Source organism: Dendrobates tinctorius, unplaced genomic scaffold (assembly GCF_039654945.1).
Source record: "Dendrobates tinctorius isolate UK_male_01 unplaced genomic scaffold, ASM3965494v1 ptg000151l, whole genome shotgun sequence".
Classification (NCBI taxonomy): Eukaryota; Metazoa; Chordata; class Amphibia; order Anura; family Dendrobatidae; genus Dendrobates; species Dendrobates tinctorius.
This window is the reverse complement of record NW_027361818.1, coordinates 2919205-2941861: the sequence shown is the minus strand read 5'-3', so window position 1 is coordinate 2941861 and position 22657 is coordinate 2919205. Positions and strand designations below refer to the sequence as shown.

Sequence of the window (22657 nt, the reverse complement as noted above, 5' to 3'; positions counted from 1 at the left end):
GGTGTGGTGCTTGCATTTGGAAGGTTTTGCTGTGAAGGAAACATGCGGTCAAAGGAGCTCTCCATGCAGGTGAAACAAGCCATTCTTAAGCTGCAAAAACAGAAAAAACCCATCCGAGAAATTGCTACAACAATAGGAGTGGCAAAATCTACAGTTTGGTACATCCTGAGAAAGAATGAAAGCACTGGTGAACTCATCAATGCCAAAAGACCTGGGCGCCCACGGAAGACAACAGTGGTGGATGATCGCAGAATAATCTCCATGGTGAAGAGAAACCACTTCACAACAGCCAACCAAGTGACCAACACTCTCCAGGAGGTAGGCGTATCAATATCCAAATCTACCATAAAGAGAAGACTGCATGAAAGTAAATATAGAGGGTTCACTGCACTGTGCAAGCCACTCATAAGCATCAAGAATCAAAAGGCTAGACTGGACTTTGCTAAAAAAACATCTAAAAAGCCAGCACATTTCTGGAAGAACATTCTTTGGACAGATGAAACCAAGATCAACCTCTACCAGAATGATGGAAAGAGAAAAGTATGGCGAAGGCATGGTACAGCTCATGATTCAAAGCATACCACATCATCTGTAAAACACGGCGGAGGCAGTGTGATGGCTTGGGCATGCATGGCTGCCAGTGGCACTGGGTCACTAGTGTTTATTGATGATGTGACACAGAACAGAAGCAGCTGAATGAATTATTAGGTATTCAGAGCCATACTGTATGCTCAGATCCAGCCAAATGCAGCCAAACTGATTGGTCGTCGTTTCATACTACTACAGATGGACAATGACCCAAAACATAAAGCCAAAGCAACCCAGGAGTTTATTAAATCAAAGAAGTGGAATATTTTTGAATGTCCAAGTCAGTCACCTGATCTCAACCCAATTGAGCATGCATTTCACTTGTTAAAGACTAAATTTCAGACAGAAAGGCCCACAAGCAAACAGCAACTGAAAACCACCGCAGTGAAGGCCTGGCAGAGCATCAAAAAGGAGGAAACACAGCGTCTGGTGATGTCCATGAGTTCAAGACTTCAGGCAGTCATTGACAACAAAGGGTTTTCAACCAAGTGCTAGAAATGAACATTTTATTTACAATTATTTAATCTGTCCAATTACTTTTGGTCCCTTTAAAAAAACGGTGGCACACGTTAAGGAGCTGAAACTCCTACACCCTTCATCCAATTTTAATGTGGATACCCTCAAATGAAAGCTGAAAGTCTGAACTTCAACTGCATGTGAATTGTTTTGTTTAAAATTCATTGTGGTAATGTCTAGAACCAAAATTAGAAAAATGTTTTCTCTGTCCAAATATATACAGACTTAACTGTATATTTGCAAGAACAATATACAGGTATACAATCACAAGTTTGGTACAAGGATAGAGTATAGATAGGTTGCAATTACCGTGTTATGCAGCATGTGACCACAGAGAGGCGCTGATGTATCACAGGTCCAAATCCTAATTACAGGCTTTCCTGGCTGCGTCAGCTAGCGTTTCCTCTGGCCATTAGAAAAACTAAGTCCAAAATTAAGGTCTGCCTTATATCTCCCAGGCTGTTCCCTCCCACACTCTGCTGCCACCCCTCGGCTGGGCTGCCTCCCTCCTCCCATGTCGGAGAGTATGATTTTCTGCCTAGAACCGTGGACATTCATAACTTTCCGCCCAATGCTCTGAATGAAATGGCAGCGATGCCACTGGATTCTGCTGGATTTTATCTGCGCATAGAGACCAAATATACCTACCGTATGTAATTCCTGATAGCTATGTTCTATAACTCCATAATGCAGGGTTCTGGAGGTGGCTGATTAATATAGGTGCATGGGAAAAGGAATGCTGATTCAGATTATATGCTCAGCTAGTCTCAGAGATATTGCATTCTGCTATTATAGGTAATTTTCCAGATTTAATACCTCAGACCCTGCTGTGACTTGTACGCGCTGTCTCCATGTTTTTCAGTCACACACAAAGAGAGTCAGCTGGCTGCAGCTGTAGATGAGTTTGCACCCTTGTGCTAATTGGTGGGGACCCAATCTTCAAAGGGTTTGTTCTTGGTTTTAATTACATATAAACATTGCATGGCTTTTTATGGCCTTGGGGAATGCCAAGGGAGGGGGCTGAGTGGTCTGAAACAAGTATTTTTGGTCCAAACTTATCTTTATGGGGATTTCCATCAGAAATCAAAATGATAACATTTTCCCATATCTCACACTTGGTACATCTTATGTAGACATCATTATCTTAGAAAACATTCTAAGAATATCTGAAGGCTCAGCCTTGGCTTCTTTTATATGAATATTAACGTGATTTAACAAAGCTGGAATACACAGTACCTTGAAGAAGTTTTCATCTTCCATGAACTTTTCCACATTTTATGTTACACCCACAAGCTTAAAAGGGAAACTGATAGCTGGATTTGCCCCTATTAACTAATTGCAACTCTGCATTAGTCATTAAAAACTGATTTCTACCAACCAATGTTAAGGGAGAGTATCCAGCATAAAAGTAAAACAGGCATTTTAATCTTGAGTTGCTGCATATGCTAATTAGCTTGCCTAGTCGTTCTGGCGTGCACATAGTGGTGAGCAGTCCAGCCCAGCCAGCCGATATCACAGTTATAGAGGGGCAGTAATATTCTCTGTAGTGCCCCTTGGTTTCCTCTCATCTTGCTAAATCACACAAATGCCTGGTGGCCACTTTGTCTTCAGATATGCACAGTAATCTCCCTATGTGCCATTGCCCTGGCGTCACGTTGTGGAGACACGGATTCTGACCGGCAGAGCTCTTCCCTCTGTGATCTTTTATATTTTACACCCGAAATGTGGTCATGTGCTATGGCCAACTGGAAGGTCCATTCAGCACTATACACCTATATAGAGGGATGCAAGTAAAAAGTAAGGAAAGCACCTAATAAATTGATTTGGGAATGATGGGGTCTTCTTCTAAACATTATTAGGCTATGTGCACATGTTGCGGATTTGTTGCGTTTCCGCAGAGTTTTCTCCAAGAGGAAATGAAACAAATCCGCAATGGATTACTAAGGCAATGGCAATCAATGACATTCCTGAAGTGTGGTGCACATGCTGCGGAAATTTCCATACTTATTTACAGCATTTTATTTTCCGCAGCATGTCAATTCTTTTTGTGGATCTGCAGCATTTTTCACCCATTGACTTCCATAGAGTCAGTCAAATCTGCAGCAAAAATGCAGGTGTAAAAAGGTTTGCTGATTTGCTGCCAAAAATGCTGCAGAATTGTCAAAGGAAATGATGTCAGAAGGATGAACAGTGTGTGGGCAGAGAATATGTGTGTGTTTGTCTGTGTCTGTCTGCATCTGTCTGCGGGTGTGTGCGGGTGTGTACCCATGCGACGAACAGCTCATAGAGATTGTGTCGTCTGATGGGACCACAACTCCCATCCGGCTATGTCTGCTATCACATATAACAGAGAGATCATGAGCGGATGATGGGAGAATAGTCTCATCATCCAGCGCCTGAGTTCAATTGTAAAAAAAAAATCAAAACATTGACATAATAACATACAGTATACATACTCACTGAACACTTAATCCCCGATGCCTGTGTCTCCTGCAAACAATCAAAAATAATAAAGCAACATAAACACTTGCGAGCAGGGCCCTCAATTCCTCTTGGTATCTGTTTTGATCTATGTGTTTATTGTTATGCTGTAATGTCTATTGTCTGTACAAGTCCGCTCTAAAATGTAAAGTGCTGCGGAATATGTCAGCGTTATAGAAATAAAATTATTATTATTATTACACCATGTCCACGGTAATCCATTTAATATTGAGTGTCCCATGTCAAAAGTCACACAGCCGCCTGCGATACACTGACAGGAGGTAATAGCTCACGCAGTGTATTACAGAGCCGCTGTGAGAGTTCACCAGAGTTCATCAGCTGATCAGCTCCGGTGCTCTCACTTACGGCACCACTGCGTGAGAAAGTTCTCACAGCGGTAGTGCCGTGAGAGCACCGAAGCTGATGAACTCCGGTGAACTCTCACGGCAGCGCAATGATAAACCAACATATAATGCTATCCTGTCCGACCTAGTCCATTTAATACAGAGTGTCCCATGGCGATCTCACGTGTAGAACAGTCACATTGGGAGATGTGACCCCTCTACCCATCCTCTGGTGATACACTGACAGGAGATAATCGCTCCTGCAGTGTATCACTGCGCTGCCATGAGAGTTCACTGGAGTTCATCAACTCTGGTGCTCTCACTTATGGCACTACTGCTGTGTGAGAACTCTCTCATGCAGCCGTGTCGTAAGTGAGAGCATCGGAACTGATCAGTTGATGAACTTTGGGGAACTCTCAAGGCAGCACAGTGATATGCAGTCTTTATTTAACTCTTTATGTACTGTTTTATTGATTAGGGTATCTGGCTGACACCAGTTCATTACTAAACCTAGGGTTTGGTATTGCATATATATACAGCTCCGGCAAAAATTAAGAGACTACTGCACAGTTTTATAAAAATCAGCTTCTCTACCTGTCTGACAGTCATTCCATTCCAGTGTTAGTTGAATTCCAACGAGAGTACACCTCATTCTGCTTAATGTGCTTCTAATTAGGTGATCACCTGAACCAAATCTTATTTAATGAAGGAAAGTATAAAACACCCTGCTGTGGTGTTCACAATCCTCTCGCAATAGGACAAGCTGGATGGCAAAACAAGTGCTAGTAATATCCCAAAAGTAATAGGAATGAAAAAATAACTTGTAACCCTGCCAAAGAGGAAAAGGAAAGTCTTGAGTGAGGAAAAGGGATCAATTCTGGCTTTACTAGCAGAGGAATACAGTAAGCGTCATGTTGCCTCCATCCTTAAAATTTCTAAGACAACAAAGCTACAGACCGGCAGAGGGCAAAAACGACTCTCCACTGACCGGGATGACCGTCATCTTATTCAAATGTCACTCAGCAACCACAGGATGACATCAAGTGACCTACAAAAGGAATGGCAAATGGCAACTGGGGTGAAGTGCACGGCAAGAATAGTTTGTAACAGGCTCCTAGAGGCAGGGCTCATGTCATGTAAAGGTAGAAAAAAGCCTTTCATCAATGAGAAGCAAAGGAGAGCCAGGCTGAAGTTTGCCAGAGACCATAAGAATTGGACCATAGATGACTGGAGTAAGGTAATCTTCTATGATGAGTCTAATTTTCAGCTTTGCCCAACACCTGGTGGTCTAATGGTTAGATGGAGACCTGGAGAGGCGTACAAGCCAAAGTGTCTTGCACCCACTGTGAAATTTGGTGGAGGATCGGTGATGATCTGGGGATGCTTCAGCAAGGCTGGAATTGGGCAGGTTAATCTTTGAGAGGAACGTATGAATCAAGCCGCATACAAGGTTATCCTAGAAAAACAGTTGATTCCTTCTGCACAGGCAATGATCCCCAACTCTGAGGACTGGTTTTTCCAGCAGGACAATGTGCCATGCCACACAGCTAGGTCAATCAATGTGTGGATGAAGGAGCACCACATCAAATCCCTGTCATGGGCAGCCCAATCTCCAGACCTGAACCCCATTGAAAACCTCTGGAATGTAATCAAGAGGAAGATGGATAGTCACAAGCCATCAAACAAAGAAGAACTGCTTACATTTTTGTACCAGGAGTGGCATAAGGTCACCCAAAAGCCATGTGAAAGACTGGTGGAAAGAAGCCAAGACGCATGAAAGCTGGGATTAACAATCATGGTTATTCCACAAAATATTGATTTCTGAACTCTTCCTGAGTTAAAACATTAGTATTGTTGATTCTAAAAGATTATGAACTTGTTTTCTTAGCATTATTTGAGGTCTGAATTTTTTTGTTATTTTGACGCTTTCTCATTTTCTGAAAATAAATACAAAATTTAGTGCTTGGAAATTCGGAGACATGTTGTCAGTAGTTTATAGAATAAAAGAGCAATTTACATTTTACTCAAAAAAAATACCTATAAAGAGAAAAATCAGACAAACTAAAAAGTTTTGCAGAGGTTTCTTAATTTTTGCCAGAGCTGTGTATATATATATATATATATATATATATATATTCACTAATATTTGTTTTGTGTGTGTAAACATTATATTTGAATATGATATGTAATGATATTATGGTCTTCAATGGAGAATTGGAGAATGGAAAAGAAGAGGTTGAACAAGGAAATGACATCACAATTCTTTGTTTTTTTAAATAATATATCTTTACTTAGCTCTATAGATTTAACAAAACACATACAAAAGCACATGAAAATCAGCATGAAAAAATGCATCAAAAACCTATAAAAAAAAATGGGCGGAATTTAACCTGCATTTTCTGCCAGGAGATGCAGAAACCGTGAAAAAATTTCGGCAAGCAAATCCGCAACGCGCTCGCTGGACGTTGGACAGCAATGATTCATTTTGGGACAACCCCTTAAGGCCAGGATCACACAAAGCGAGATACGGCCGAGTCTCGCAGGCTAAAAGCAAGTTCTGGCGCCGGCACTCTGGAGCGGAGCGTGCAGCCGCACAGCAATACATGGAGCTGCAAGCACCACTCCAGAGTCCTGGTGCCAGAGCTTGGTTTTAACGTGCAAGACTCGGCCGTATCTCGCTGTAGTGTGACTCCGGCCTAACAATTACTTCCGTTTATATTTTTCAGGTGTCATTTGTACAAAGAAAAATATGTAAGTAGCACTATTCTTTCCTTTGAAATAAATATTTACAGTTGCGCCCCTTTTTGTATAGTATTAACGTTATACATACATTATTCAGATAGCAAAAAAACACACAAAAAATATATTTTTCCTTATAGCTTAGTTCAAAACATTTCACTTTATTATTCCCATAGAAAATGGAAAATACATTAGTAAATAATAAGAATGCTGTGTAAATCATGTCTGACAGGCTTCTTGGAGCAGCGTCTACAGGGAGAAAATGAAGTTATTTTTTTCCCATCAGCCACCTCCTTACAGTTATTGGGGCAGAGCAGGGAGCATTAACAGTCACCACTCACTAGACCGTGAGTAGTGGCTGTGATCGCTCCCCTGCGCACACATGCTGGAGAGCTGGGCGTCAGTCAGAGTGCTGGGGTGTGATTACGGCTGCCAGTCACACTGTAGAGGGTGGAGACTGTATCCGTTCCCTGCACTGCCCCAATGACTGGAAGCGAGCAGCTGCATGGAGAATAGAACTTCATTTTCTCTCTGTAGCCGCTGCATCGGTAAGTCATCCAAGCAATACTTAGTCGCTACTTATCTGTACATTACCGGTATATCTGCAGGTAAGTACCATTTCTGGAAGTGGCAGGTTCTCTTTAAACCTGGATATAGTTTTATATTTGCCTAATTTATACAGAAACATATAAAAGACTTTGTTCCTGTGAATTTGTTTCTAAACTTTGCTTAAAATGGCAAGGTCAGACGGACTCGTGTACTAGCGACTATCTGCATTGCAAAGTACTGGGCGCCTTGGATACAAATGATTCATGTGCAATCTAATGAAATACAATATAGTAATAATAATAGTAATTATAGTAACAAATCATATGTGAAAATAAATAACATTATTCATAGCTATAATAACATTAATGGGTAAAATACTAATAATATTGAAAATATATAATTATAAATAATAATAAAATAATAATACAATATCAGTATCTGGCATGTTTATGTAAATTGATATTTATTCATGCAGAGAACATGTAAGAGCGGCTGTAGACATTTGATTTTTTCTTAATATCCACTTTTTATCCCCTATAGTCGTGATAGCAAGAAGACCTCTGAAAATCCAGAAAATGGTAACTATATGATAGTTCTGTAGTGGCCGCTCAATCTGTCACACTCAATAGAGAGATAACTACGGCGCTCCTCTATAATGGTGCACAAGTGGGACCCAATCCCCTTGAGTGATACGTAAGAAAACTTGTCTCTCAGAGTAGATGAAATTAAATAAAATATTTAATATGAGGTTTGTAAACATTTTGGTCTTCAAACAGATGCTGTCTAGGGATGGGCGAATCCTGAAATACTCGGAATCGCTAGACTCTAACGAGTCCGCCTCGGAAACTCGCTACTCGTTGCGAGTCTAGCGAGTCCAATGTTAATGAATGGGGATGCGAGTATTGCAGCGATTCCTGTGCTGCCATTTTTTTTGTTCCGCTTACTTCCCGCATGTGGCTGTGCACACCATGCGGAAAGTAAGCAGAACAATTGCGGATGGTACCCACGGTCCGGAGGAGAGGAGACTGTCCTCCGGGCTTTGGGTACCATATCCCTGTAAAAAATAGAATTTAAAAATAAAAAATATTGTTATTCTCACCCTCCGACGTCCCGCGCAGCCTTCCCGCCTCTCCACGCATCCGTTCCCAGTAGTCCTTTGCGAAAATGCCCGCGATGGCATCCGTTCTCGCGGGATCGCGAAGTCTCGCGGTCATTCGCGCGACGTCATCGCGAATTACCGCGAGACATCGCGATCCCGCGAGAACGGACGTCATCGCGGGCATTTTCGCAAAGGATTACTGGGAACGGATGCGTGGAGAGGCGGGAAGGCTGCGCGGGACGTCGGAGGGTAAGAATAACAATATTTTTTATTTTTTTTACATTCTATCTTTTACTACTGATGCCGCATAGGCGGCCTCAATAGTAAAAAGTTGGTCACACTTGTCAAACACTATGTTTGACGAGTGTGACCAACCTGTCAATCAGTTCTCCAAGCGATGCTACAGATCGCTTGGAAAACGCTAGCATTTTGCAAGCTAAATACGCTTGCAAATCGCTAGTTTTCCGCGGGAAAATCGCGGGAATTTAAAATGTGATTTTCCCGCGGAATGGAATTCCGGAATTCTCGCGGGAATTTCCGCGAGAGTTCCGGTACGTGTGCACTTAGCCTTATTTGCATTGGACTCGTTACTGTGCGAGTAATCGCTTGGAAACTCACAGACCGACTCCTGCGAGTCCCCTACTACTCGCAGAGTAACGAGTCCTAACGAGTAGATTCGCCCATCCCTAATGCTGTCTGATCCAGCGGTGGACACCGCGTTCATTTCTTCCTAGCTGACCCAGGAGATAAAATACGACCTGATATCTTTTCAGGAGGAAGATCTAATGTAGAGCGAAACGTTTGTGAAACTTTATTGTTGGATTGCACGTTAACCCCTTTCTGACTCCCACATCAGACTGGCTCCGATGCTGAGCTTGCACCTTTCCGGGCACATGTCACCTAATTTATACAGCTGTCATGTGACCTCAACAGCCATGGGTGGAATCGCGATCCACCAGCGGATGTTAACCATTTAAATGTTGTTGTCAATATCTGACAGCAGCATTTAACTCGCGCTTGCCAGAAACGCATCTAATATTCCGCCCATCGGTGACCCTATCACATGATCGCGGGTCACCGATCGATCGGCATGACAACCAGGGGTGATTGCTATGAGCGTCGCCCAGTAGTCGGCGCTCATAGCAAGTGAGCATTTCTGCTACACACAGGCGATCTGATCATCGCCTGTATGTAGCAGAGGCGATCAAAATAGTGCAGCTTCTACTCTCCCATGGTGACTACTGAAGCATGAAAAAGTTAAAAAACAAAAAAAAATCCAGGATAATGTAATTTTATCCAGACACAGGAAATGGCCTCAGTGCAATAACAATATGTGGGTGCTTTGCAGTCCAATAGTTCATCATAATGCATTGCTTTATTGTTGCTTTGGAGGTGGAAACGATTGCACCAATGTTTTGTCCGACCCTGAGCCCCTGATTTTACCCCTATATCATAGCAATACATCAGGATGGGAGAGACTGCAGTAACTTTGTTTTTTTGGGATGTTGTGGCAGTTTAAAAATATAAATTGTAAGATGAAGCCCTGAGTTTGTCATGTGAGATAAACCTCCTTATCTTGGCATACAAGAGCCGGTATGTCACTCTCCACAAGGAGAAACCTTATCCTTTTGACCCCAGTCCAGAGCCTCTCACCCAGCCAAATCAGTTCTCATACATCACACTGACGAGGGGGCAATACCCCGAAACACCGTGTCTGCAAATTGAAAGTCTGATTTGGCTTTTATCCTAAGTCATATTGCAAAACTCCTTTAAAAGGTCAATAATGTCCCCACACCCAGCAAGTCATAATGTCCATATAGCTGGCTTCTTACGATATCCTCAGAGTCAGCCCTTCATGTGATAGCGCCCATTTATTGGCAAAGTTAAAAAGAAAAAAGCTTATGCTCATCTAATATACAGCTCTGGCAAAAATTAAGAGACCACCACATCAAAACCTTGTCATGAGCAGCCCAATCTCCAGACCTGAACCCCATAGAAAACCTCTGGAATGTAATCAAGAGGAAGATGGAGAGTCACCAGCCATCAAACAAAGAAGAACTGCTTACATTTTTCGCCAGAAGCCGTGTGAAAGACTGGTGTAAAGCAGCCAAGACGCATGAAAGCTGTTTTTAAAAATCATGTTTATTCCACAAAATATTGGTTTCTGAACTCTTCCTGAGGTAAAACATTAGTATTGTTGTTTCTAAATTATTATGAACTTGTTTTCTTTGCATTATTTGAGGTCTGAATGCACTGGGGGGTTTTTTAATTTGACCATTTTTCTTTGTCAGAAGAAAATACAAAATGTATTGCTTGGAAATTCGGAGACATGTTGTCAGTAGTTTATAGAATAAAAGAACAATTTACATTTTACACAAAAATATAAAGAGAAAAATCAGACAAACTGAACATTTGAAAGTGGTCTCTCAATTTTTGCCAGAGCTGTAGACTCCCCATCCAGCACAGCCTCTGTCTCTTCTTCTACAGTAGTGGGTGCTGGATGATCACACTCTCCGACATCCCCTGCTTGTGCTGTCTCCTTCAGTGCACAGGCTGCAAATGGCCTGTGTTCTGATGGAGTTTCCAGAGCAGGTAGTTGATTACAGATCCTCTGCTCCTGTCCCAGGCAGCGCTCACAGCATGTGTATTCAAGTCTAATGGATGCAAATACAAGTGAGTGCAGCTAGGGAATGATGACCAGGACGCCGGCAGACAGAGGTGTCAGTGATGTCAGCAACTGACACCACTCACCTCTTTGCCCGCACCCTGCTGTCACTGTGCTGAATGACTGCTGCCGGAGGAAGATGCTGAGTGGCCACAGGCATTCAGCAATGTTAAAGTTTTAATTCCAAAATGTGCCTTCTTATGATTTTGGTGAGTAACAAAGACTTCTACACTCTTTGATATTTTTTCACAAGCTACAGTACACCAACATATATTGGCCTCATGTAGGCCTAAAGAAGACTCTTTTGGTCTCCTCAGTTTCAGGAGTAGGCTATGGACAAATCTTGCATATTTTATTATGTTTTCTTGAGACACAGAGATTAACCAAAAACAAGACATTACCCTAATACTATAAGTCATACACATCTTACATTCAATTTCCTGAAATTTTACTTTTTTTCTCCTTTTGACTTCCAGAGGAAATATCTTTGGAAGAAAGACCATATTGTGAGATCTCAACAAAGGTCAGAATCTGGAGTCCATAAAAACTGTTAGGGGTTTATCCGGGATTAGAAATGGAAGGGTCTGTTTTCTTTCATCAACAACACGACTCCTGTAATTTGCCAGAATTGCACTTTATTAATAATCTTCAATAATCTCTCATATATAAGAGTAATATTGCTTGAGTTGAGCTGAGCACATCTCACAAAATGTATTTGCTCACTTTGAGCAGAACAGCTACTATTTGCTATGAATAGTTATGGTATAAATCAAATCTGTTGGTAGAGAATTTAAAAAATATATTATGATTACCTGTCCACGGCCTTCCACTCCCCTGTCCCACCATTTCATCTCCTTATCGAGTCATATGGGGTAATGTCAGTTTCGTAAGATTTGAGACCAAAGTGAAGACAGAAGAGAAGGGAGTAGAGGACCAAATGGGACCTGCTGCAGAGAGAGAGAATTGAAGGGAGGGTCAATGAGAAGAAAATTTAATATTTTACAAAACTTTTTAAAGCCTTCCTGGCTCTCAAATCCAGAAGAACGGAAGCCAACTGACCACCATTTTGCTAGATTTGCATAAATCGAATCCAATAAGTTAGGATTAGTTATTAAATTCTTATTGAAATCAACTATTTTATAATTTTTCCTCTCACCTCTGGTGCTCAGCTAACTTTTTTTTGCCTACGTCAAGCACAGCAAATGGCAAAGGAGTGCTCTAGTCTGGTGCCTCGAAGCTGAGCTCAAGGAAATACTTTGATGCCACTGGACAAAAATTCCATAATATTTTATTCTATGTTTAAAGAAACAAAATTTGGGCTGGGACTAGAGATGAGTGGATTAATTCGCAAGACTCCGGTCCAAAGTCCAAATCAGTGTTACGTGGCTTCTAGATGGAAGGTTCATGCAGTTCTTACCTTCTAGCATCTCCAGTGCACCATTTGAATTGTTAGGGATGACGCAACATCTTCTGCGTGACGTGGAGCTCGTCGCGCTAACCCTGGCTTATCAAATGCTGCACTAGGGATGCCGGAAGGTAAAAAATACTCGGACCAGAGTCATCTGAATCCATCTGCTCTTCACTAGATGGGACAGACATAAATGAAGGAGTCCTAGGCTTTAGGTGAAGGTTATTATGCCAGAAACTTGACTATAAATCTGTACCAAGGGCTCTATGTATTTGAGCCAAAGCCAAAACATTGCCACTCTACACATGGGCCAATAAATTATTACATTTTTGTATCACATTTTGCCTGAAGTGCTTTTTTTCAAAACTCTAATTAGATAAAATTCATTTTCAGAACACAAAACATGATCAAGCAGCGGAGTGTGAGAAAAGCGAAAAGGAAATGATGGCGGAGAAAGAAATAGATGACCAGGCGAGTACCAGAAGATCTCGCTTACATCCAGGAGGTCCACTCCTCTATTTGATAAATATATTTCATTGCTCATTAGCCTTATGTTTGGAACAACATGTCCTAAGCATATTGTTATCTCCCTGCCAATGTTTTGGAAGCTACTAGTTTTCCTTGTGAAGAACCTGATGGGTAAGATGACTTCCAGACAATTGTTTAAGCTCACCTGCACCTTATTCTGTACTGAATGAGTGAAAACTCCAATACATTGATATTTTTAGATGGGTCTGTGATATCAAAAATGTTACCATCACTAAAAATAGTTAAAAAAGAAAAAGGAGTGACACAGCACTTCTGGAGAATAGGAGGTGTCCACTATATACAATCCACTGGATCCTGAGGAAGGCACTGGCTTAGTGCGAAACACATAGCCCGTTTCTTTTAAGAATGTGCAATTGAATTATTTCAAAGGAAACCCTGGATACTTAGTCTTCAGCAGCCATCTGTTACCCCCCGATGCTTTTTAGTTTATTGGATTATACAGTGGCATCCTTCCGCTGACTCGGCACACGAGAAGAGTTGCAGCTGAGTTTTCCATGTCACAAGCCATGGAAACAGAGTTGTTCTTGGTAGTAACCCATCTCATATAGGTGAGCATACACTATCTTAACAATTTGTTTCTATACATGTTAGGCTACTTTCACACTTGTGTTATGAGGCGCAGCGCACGGCCGCCGCTAAGCTCTGCCCCCTGCCACGCCCCCTCCGGTCAGCTCCTCCTATGGGCACATGATGCTGCATGCAACCTGCGTCCCCTATATTTAGCGTTGGGTGCGCAGGCCGTGCGCTAGTATGCTTTTGCCGGCGCATGCGCCCTTTTGGTGCTATGCCGACGTGCGCCAAATGTACTGTGTTGCATACCAGAAGCATACCAGCGCACGGCCTGCATACCCAACTCTAAACATAGGGGACGCAGGTCGCATGCAGCGTCATGCGGCCACAGGAGGAGCTGACCGGATGGGGTGCAGCAGGGGGCGGAGCTTAGCGGCAGCTGTGCGCTGCGCCTCATAATGCAAGTGTGAAAGTAGCTTTAATGGGCATTTTCACTACAAGATAATTGTGACCGAGCGTTTCTAAGGCCGGTTTCACATTCGCGCTTTTGAGCGCAGCGACGGCCTGCGCACGGCCGCCGCTAAGCCCCGCCCCTGCCCCGCCTCCACCGGTATCTCCGCCTCTGGGCGCATGACGTTGCATGCGTCGTGCGTCCCCTATCTTCATCACAGAGGGCGCAGGCCGTGCGCAGTCTGCGCACAGTCTGCGTTTGGCAGCGCATGCGTCCTTTTGACGGTGCGCCGAGCACAACCAAAATGCAACAGGTTGCGTTTGGCGCTGCTCGGCGCACCGTCAAAAGGACGCATGCGCCGCCAAACGCAGACTGTGCGCAGACTGCGCACGGCCTGCGCCCTCTGTGATGAAGATAGGGGACGCACGACGTATGCAACGTCATGCGCCCGGAGGCGGAGATACCGGTGGAGGCGGGGTAGGGGGCGGGGCTTAGCGGCGGCCGTGCGCAGGCCGTCGCTGCGCTCAAAAGCGCGAATGTGAAACCGGCCTTAAAATGATTGTTTCACGATTATCTTGCCGTGTAAACAGGCGGAGGACTCATAAAATACTCACCTTATTATCAGGAGAGTATCCATTCTATTATAGATAAGTAAGTACACTAGTCTTATCAGGTTTAAGAAGTCCATCTAATGATTTATGGAGATTTTTATGTTGAGATTGGGTATCAAATTTACTTTAAGTCCCAAACCGAGACACAAAAAGGAAACCCAGTGTTTCATTACTGTTACTTACACCTTTCTAGCATTATATGCACTTTTTTTGGTAATTTTACATTTTACATTTTCCCTCCTAGGAGAATATTCTCTATTCTGAGCTAAACAAGACCAAGCTGCAAGAAGGAAATCCATCTTCTTACCAAACACAGCAAGAACAAATTGTTTATGCTGCAGTCATAAGGCCAGACGGCGGAAAATAAGAGGCAGAAAAGTTTGCCCCAGTAGATAATATAATGCTTCCAGATCATTATTCAGACCTCACTCCTGCATTATACACTGTATATATCGCTCTGCTCCCATTGAAGTAAATGAGATCTGAGCTGCATAACCTGTCACATTTACTTCTTACTTATTTGGACAAGTGGACACTAGAAGATCCTTCTTCAGGTTCAGTTCCTTAATACTTTCTGGAACTATGTGATAAAAAAAAAACAGAATTTGTAAAAAGACACAGCAGCAGCATACCACTGGTACAATAAGAAACTCCAGGCAGATCAGTCTATCCAATCAGTTCAGGGTATACAAATGGTGATACCACGAAAGAAGTCATATAGGTAAGAGTAAGGCACAAGATAGATAGTGTGAGCCGATCACCTCAAGTTCCTGATCCAGCCATACAGACCGACAATACCTACCCGCAGAGGTTGGCACCCTATTTATTCAAGGGGTGCCACCACTCATCCTCCACTCTCCCTTCGGATCCCTAGTTGGCCCGATCTTCCCTAGTACAAGAGAGAACTATCATTAGATACTATCAAGGGGGCCGTCTTAATTTTTAAGATAGGCATCAAATGTCTTAGACATTAATTAGATAAACTCGTACAACTAATGCAAACGACAAGAAAATTATTTAATTATATAACCTTATATACTCCAAACAATGTGTCTCTGGTATATCCATTGCAGAGCTATATGGTCAAAGAAGCAAATATCTAATAACCAAAAAAAGCATTTAGTCGCCATCAGTATTCCACTTACTGTGTCTCATATATACATTAACCAGCCGTAAGTATCTCAGTCTACATCTCTATTATACGACAACTAGCTGAAGAGCCCGGCGCTGCCGGGGCATAGTAACCAACTGAGGTTATAACAAATTATAATGATTAGATTGCACATAAAAACCGTGCATCTAATCCTATCCTGTGTGATACTGACTGCTGAGCCGCGCATCTAATCCTATCCTGTGTGATACTGTCTGCTGAGCCGCGCATCTAATCCTATCCTGTGTGATACTGACTGCTGAGCCGTGTATCTAATCCTATCCTGTGTGATACTGACTGCTGAGCCGTGTATCTAATCCTATCCTATGTGATACTGACTGCTGAGCCATGTATCTAATCCTATCCTGTGTGATACTGACTGCTGAGCCATGTATCTAATCCTATCCTGTGTGATACTGACTGCTGAGCCGTGTATCTAATCCTCTCCTGTGTGATACTGTCTGCTGAGCCATGTATCTAATCCTATCCTGTGTGATACTGACTGCTGAGCCATGTATCTAATCCCATCCTGTGTGATACTGACTGCTGAGCTGTGTATCTAATCCTATCCTGTGTGATACTGACTGCTGAGCCGTGTATCTAATCCTCTCCTGTGTGATACTGACTGCTGAGCCGTGTATTTAATCCTATCCTGTGTGATGTGTGATACTAACTGCTGAGCCGTGTATCTAATCCTATCCTGTGTGATACTGACTGCTGAGCCGTGTATCTAATCCTATCCTGTGTGATACTGACTGCTGAGCCGTGTATTTAATCCTATCCTGTGTGATGTGTGATACTAACTGCTGAGCCGTGTATCTAATCCTATCCTGTGTGATACTGACTGCTGAGCCGTGTATCTAATCCTATCCTGTGTGATACTGACTGCTGAGCCGTGTATTTAATCCTATCCTGTGTGATGTGTGATACTAACTGCTGAGCCGTGTATCTAATCCCATCCTGTGTGATACTGACTGCTGAGCTGTGTATCTAATCCTATCCTGTGTGATACTGACTGCTGAGCCGTGCATCTAATCCTATCCTGTGTGATACTGACTGCTGAGCCGTGTATCTAATCCTCTCCTGTGTGATACTGTCTGCTGAGCCATGTATCTAATCCTATCCTGTGTGATGTGTGATACTGACTGCTGAGCCGTGTATCTAATCCTATCCTGTGTGATACTGACTGCTGAGCCGTGTATCTAATCCTCTCCTGTGTGGTACTGTCTGCTGAGCCATGTATCTAATCCTATCCTGTGTGATGTGTGATACTAACTGCTGAGCCGTGTATCTAATCCTCTTCTGGGTGATACTGTCTGCTGAGCCATGTATCTAATCCTATCCTGTGTGATGTGTGATACTGACTGCTGAGCCGTGTATCTAATCCTATCCTGTGTGATACTGACTGCTGAGCCGTGTATCTAATCCTATCCTGTGTGATGTGTGATACTAACTGCTGAGCCGTGTATCTAATCCTATCCTGTGTGATACTGACTGCTGAGCCGTGTATCTAATCACATCCTGTGTGATACTGACTGCTGAGCTGTGTATCTAATCCTATCCTGTGTGATACTGACTGCTGAGCTGTGTATCTAATCCTATCCTGTGTGATTCTGACTGCTCAGCCGTGTATCTAATCCTATCCTGTGTGATACTGACTGCTGAGCTGTGTATCTAATCCTATCCTGTGTGATACTGACTGCTGAGCCGTGTATCTAATCCTATCCTGTGTGATACTGACTGCTGAGCCGTGTATCTAATCCTCTCCTGTGTGGTACTGTCTGCTGAGCCATGTATCTAATCCTATCCTGTGTGATGTGTGATACTAACTGCTGAGCCGTGTATCTAATCCTCTTCTGGGTGATACTGTCTGCTGAGCCATGTATCTAATCCTATCCTGTGTGATGTGTGATACTGACTGCTGAGCCGTGTATCTAATCCTATCCTGTGTGATACTGTCTGCTGAGCCGTGTATCTAATCCTATCCTGTGTGATGTGTGATACTAACTGCTGAGCCGTGTATCTAATCCTATCCTGTGTGATACTGACTGCTGAGCCGTGTATCTAATCCCATCCTGTGTGATACTGACTGCTGAGCTGTGTATCTAATCCTATCCTGTGTGATACTGACTGCTGAGCTGTGTATCTAATCCTATCCTGTGTGATTCTGACTGCTCAGCCGTGTATCTAATCCTATCCTGTGTGATACTGACTGCTGAGCTGTGTATCTAATCCTATCCTGTGTGATACTGACTGCTGAGCCGTGTATCTAATCCTTTCCTGTGTGATACTGACTGCTGAGCCGTGTATCTAATCCTATCCTGTGTGACACTGACTGCAGAGCCGTGTATCTAATCCTCTCCTGTGTGATACTGACTGCTGAGCCGTGTATCTAATCCTCTCCTGTGTGATACTGACTGCTGAGCCGTGTATCTAATCCTATCCTGTATGATAGTGACTGCTGAGCCATGTATCTAATCCTCTCCTGTATGATACTGACTGCTGAGCTGTGATCTAATCCTATCCTGTGTGATACTGACTGCTGAGTCGTGTATCTAATCCTATTCTGTGTGATACTGTCTGCTGAGTCGTGTATCTAATCCTATCCTGTGTGATACTGACTGCTGAGCCGTGTATCTAATCCTATCCTGTGTGATACTGACTGCTGAGTCGTGTATCTAATCCTATTCTGTGTGATACTGTCTGCTGAGGGGAAAATTGTTTGGTGAATTGGAACGCGCGGGGTTAAAATTTTGCCTCACAACATAGCCTATGATGCTCTCGGGGTCCAGACGTGTGCCAAAGTTTGTGGCTGTAGCTGCGACGGTGCGGATGCCAATCCTGGACATACACATACACACACACACACATACACACACACACACATACATACACACATACACACACACACACACACATACATACATACACACCCACCTTGAGCTTTATATATTAGATGAAGATCACAGCAATTGAGTTCCATCCTATAGCCACAAGCATCTCAATTTATGTCTCCCTAAAAGGGGTTGTCCACTATTTGGACAACCCCTTTTCATTCCTCATGTCTGACCATGGTAAAATAAAAAAAGTATAATTACCTCCGCTCCTGCACTGGCACCATTCCAGTTGTGTCAGCACTCATGTTCCCTGGACTCAAGTGAGGTTGCTATGTCACTTGAACCATGCAGCCAATCAGCTCTGGAATCACTATCTCTGCCTTCGGGCAAATCAAATATCAGTAAGTCAGAGTTGTGGCTGCTCTTGCACTTTCTGTCGATGTTGATGTCAGGGCCACAGGGCTAGAATTCGCAGACAGGACTCGGGGATGGGTAGCTTTGTCTGATGTCCAACTCTACTATTGGGCAACACAGATTTCTCACATGTGCAGATGGAGTAGGGATGACTATATCAAAGTTTCACAGACGGTGCACATTACACACCCACTACAGCTCTTTTATCTCTGTGGGGACCTAGTGGGTGAATAGGCAATTACCAATCCTTAGACAGGTCTTGCTGAATAGTGAAAATATCCCCTTGAGAAAGCGGTCATGCGAAACGCGTGTTGGGGATCTTCTGTCTGTCTCATATCTGGTGTCCCATGCCCGCTCCCTACTTTGGTAAGCATTGCTTTGCTCTCCATATATATGAGACTCATGGTGCAATTGTTGGTCTAGCATACCTGGGGCAAATTTATACCGCTGTTGACTCTTTGTACAACTGGGCATATTTGCATCCTGTATTAGGTTATTAGTAGAGTATAGCTATGATTCGTCAAACTCAATTTGACAGGTGCTATGCCCCTATCAAAGTGTACGAAAAGGTGTGGGACCACGCCCTTCATAGCAATGTATCTGTTTGATCCTCTATTTAGTTTTTATTTGATAGCGATGATTCTCATTTTTCTATTCACATGAACGTATTTTATTTGATAGTGGGCTTCTAATTTTTATATCCCCACCAGTGTATTTACTCTTATTTGCTAGCCTGATGATCACATAGGGCAGAATGAGACTGTGTCTCTGCTGTATCTTGTTCAGCATTTTATGACTTTATATCCTAGCAATGTAAATGCTGCTCCAGTGTCTGATGTCCACCATTGGAATGTTCCAGTGTATGGTGGGCCCCATATATTTTTCTCCAGAGTATAGTGCTCCGTAAAAATTGCTGTCCCAACATTGAAAACAATTAAATAAGTCTCCTCGCTAGGGAATCCCTGTACTAGTCTGGACACCTCGTCGTCCCCATCTCTGCACTTGGACTGTTTAGATTGAGGGCGTACAGACGTGATGTCATCGCGCTCTCTGACCAGAATGTCACTGTCAGGAAACGCAGAAGATGTCACGGCGGTGGAGCAGGGAGAGGTAAGTATTTCAACTTTGCAAGTGCTGTGATCCTGAGCAAGCGGGAGGGCCCACTCGTTGGTGACGGCACTGGCACAGGGCCCCTCATAGTACGCCGGTGTGTCTGACGGCGGGTGTGCACCCCCACCGTCAGTGACACTTGATTCTACTATGAGGGACCTTGTGCCAGTGCCGTTGCCAAACAGTGTGCCCACCCACCTGTCCAGGGCAACGGCACTCGCATGGGTGCATGCGCCAGGTGCTGACCCCGGCTGTCATGATCACAATGCGGGTTTTTGAGCTGCACACCGGGGGTTAATGTCTGGAGCTCTGTGCAGGTTTTGACCTGCACACCTGGGGTTAATGATTGTGGCCTCTTTCTGGTTCTGGGAGAGCTTCATAAACCTCTGGGTAGCTTCAATCCCTGCCAGTTATACTTTTGCCTTTGGCCTAGTGTGCTGACCCCCGTGTGCCTGTTTGTTGCTGTAGCTTGTTTATATGGTTCTGACCCGATTCTGTTTCCCGTTGTGAGTTTGCCTGTTGATTTTGTACTGCGTTATTATCTTTGTATGACTCATTGCCTGTGACCTGACTACTCTCTGCTCGCCCCTCTGGTACCTTGCAGCTATCTCTGTGTGTGACTCATTGCCTGTGACCTGACTACTCTCTGCTCGCCCCTCTGGTACCTTGCAGTTATCTCTGTGTGTGACTCATTGGCTACGTCCTGACTATTCTCCCTGTCTATGCCCCTTGGTAACTTTGTCTCACAGTCACTCTGCTAGGAATTCTCTTGCAGCTCCTAGCTTTGTGGAGTTTAGGCCACGCCCCTAGCAGTCACGTGCTTCAGGCCCTGCAGCTCTGAAGTACGCATCTATTCGGTTGCTGCCCGCTCCACAGGTAGCCTTGAGCATGCTTTCGCTTTACTTAGGGCACGCGCACTGGCTCAGTGAGCAAGTTCAGTGCGGTGTCTCTGACATTATAACTGGCCTACAATTTTTTTTTCTCTCCTCACTTCTGCAGCATGGACCCAATGTGTGCTTTATCTGAGCAGGTGAGAAACTTGACTCAGTCACTGCAGAAGCTTTGTTTGGAACACCAAGCTCTGGCCCAGTCCCAACGGCGGGTTGAGGACTCAGTTCAGGGGGTACTTTCCGCTGGCTTCCAGCAGATGGGGAATAGAGATGTCATTTTAGTCCCACCTGAATCCCCGGTTAAATTGCCAGATATATTTTCTGGTAACAAGGATAATTTCAGGGCATTTAAGGAGGGCTGTAAGCTTTTTTTTTCTTTGAGACCCCGCTCCTCTGGGGATGAGAAACAGAGGGTGGGGGTGGTGATGTCCCTGCTTAGGGGGTCCCCACAAGCCTGGGCATTCTCGCTTTCCTCTTCTGCCCCTGAGAGAATGTCTGTGGATGCATTTTTTGAAGCCTTAGGGCTTATTTATGATGAGCCTGATAGAGTGCGGTTGGCTGAGGACAAAGTGATGAGTGTCTGTCAGGGGGAGCACTCGGCCGAATGGTTCTGTACTGAATTCAGACGTTGGGCAGTGGAGATTTCCTGGAGTCATGCCGCCCTTCAGGGGCTGTTCCACAGAGGCCTGTGTGAACGTCTGAAGGATGCTTTGGCACTTCATCCTCCGCCTGACTCCCTGGAGGATGCCATGGTCCAAGCGGTTCACATGGATCACAGGCTGCGGGCTAGAGGCATTATGCAACGGGAAACGCCCTTATTCTTCAGTGGAGATGAGACCCAGACTCTTCCTATGCCTATGGAGGTGAACGCTGTCACCTGTGAGGGAAAGGAAAGAAGACGCCGCCGGGAAAAGCAGTTGTGCTTCTATTGTGGGAAATCTCGACATTGGAAGAAGGACTGCCCCTCCTGTCCGTCATCCTCCAAGATGGCGGGAAACGACTAGGTCTGGGTAGTAATCGAGGAGGCTACCCAGACCTTCAGGTACAATTTTCCTCATGTGCAAAAATGGTGCTGGAGGTGGAACTGGAACTTGGTTATGGTCCTGTTCAGACTACTGCTTTTATTGACTGCGGTTCAGCTGTGAACCTGATTGATACCAAGGTTATGACTCTTTATAAGATAGGGACAGTCAGGCTTCACGATCCTGTTAAACTTGTGGCAATTGACTCATCTCCTCTTACCCAAGACGGTATCTGTTGCAGGTCTGAACTTTTTTCTCTAAAAGTGGGTTCCACTCATGTGGAGAAACTAAGTTGTCTGGTGGTAGATAACTTGCCTGCAGGACTGGTACTGGGGATGCCTTGGCTTCAACGCCATAATCCTACCATTGATTGGGTTACAGGGGAAATCACTCAATGGGGATGCAATAGTAAATGAGGTAACCGGGGACATCTTGTTAACGCTGTTAAATCAGTGTCTGTGTCGTCTGTCGATCTGGAAGGTATTCCGGAGTACCTGAAAGATTTCGAAGACGTTTTTTCCGAAAGTGAGGCTGAGGCGCTGCCACCACATAGACCCTATGATTGTGCCATTGATTTAGTACCCGGAGCCAAGTTACCTTCCAGGGGCAATACCGTGATCTGGGTGGTGGTGGACAGGTTTTCTAAACAGGCCCATTTCATTCCCTTGGCAGCATTACCTTCAGCAGAAACATTGTCAAGGTTGTTTGTGCAGCATGTGGTCCG

General features: G+C 44.0%; 1 protein-coding gene and 1 long non-coding RNA gene across 4 annotated transcripts in view; one reads left to right on the top strand and one right to left on the bottom strand.

Moving 5' to 3' along the window:
• Positions 1–15005, top strand: part of LOC141050188 (uncharacterized) — a 70185-nt gene extending 55180 nt beyond the window's left edge. Inside the window, exons 6-10 of one of the 2 annotated variants that reach the window (XM_073547022.1) lie at positions 6656–6680; positions 7758–7795; positions 11458–11504; positions 12783–12860; positions 14755–15005. In XM_073547022.1, coding sequence (XP_073403123.1) covers positions 6656–6680; positions 7758–7795; positions 11458–11504; positions 12783–12860; positions 14755–14877 — 311 coding nt within the window. In that variant the 3' untranslated portion in view covers positions 14878–15005. The remainder of the gene's footprint in view (positions 1–6655; positions 6681–7757; positions 7796–11457; positions 11505–12782; positions 12861–14754) is intronic. The other variant, XM_073547023.1, reaches the window with a different exon arrangement.
• LOC141050189 (uncharacterized) lies at positions 11308–15513 on the bottom strand. 2 transcript variants are annotated; one of them, XR_012220481.1, is made up of 4 exons: positions 15313–15513; positions 15027–15090; positions 11794–11928; positions 11308–11593 (listed from the first exon to the last, which is right to left on the bottom strand). It is a non-coding gene; the product is annotated as an uncharacterized lncRNA (long non-coding RNA). The 2 variants fall into 2 exon arrangements; XR_012220480.1 differs by lacking the exon at positions 15027–15090.
• Between the last annotated feature and the right edge of the window lie 7144 nt (positions 15514–22657).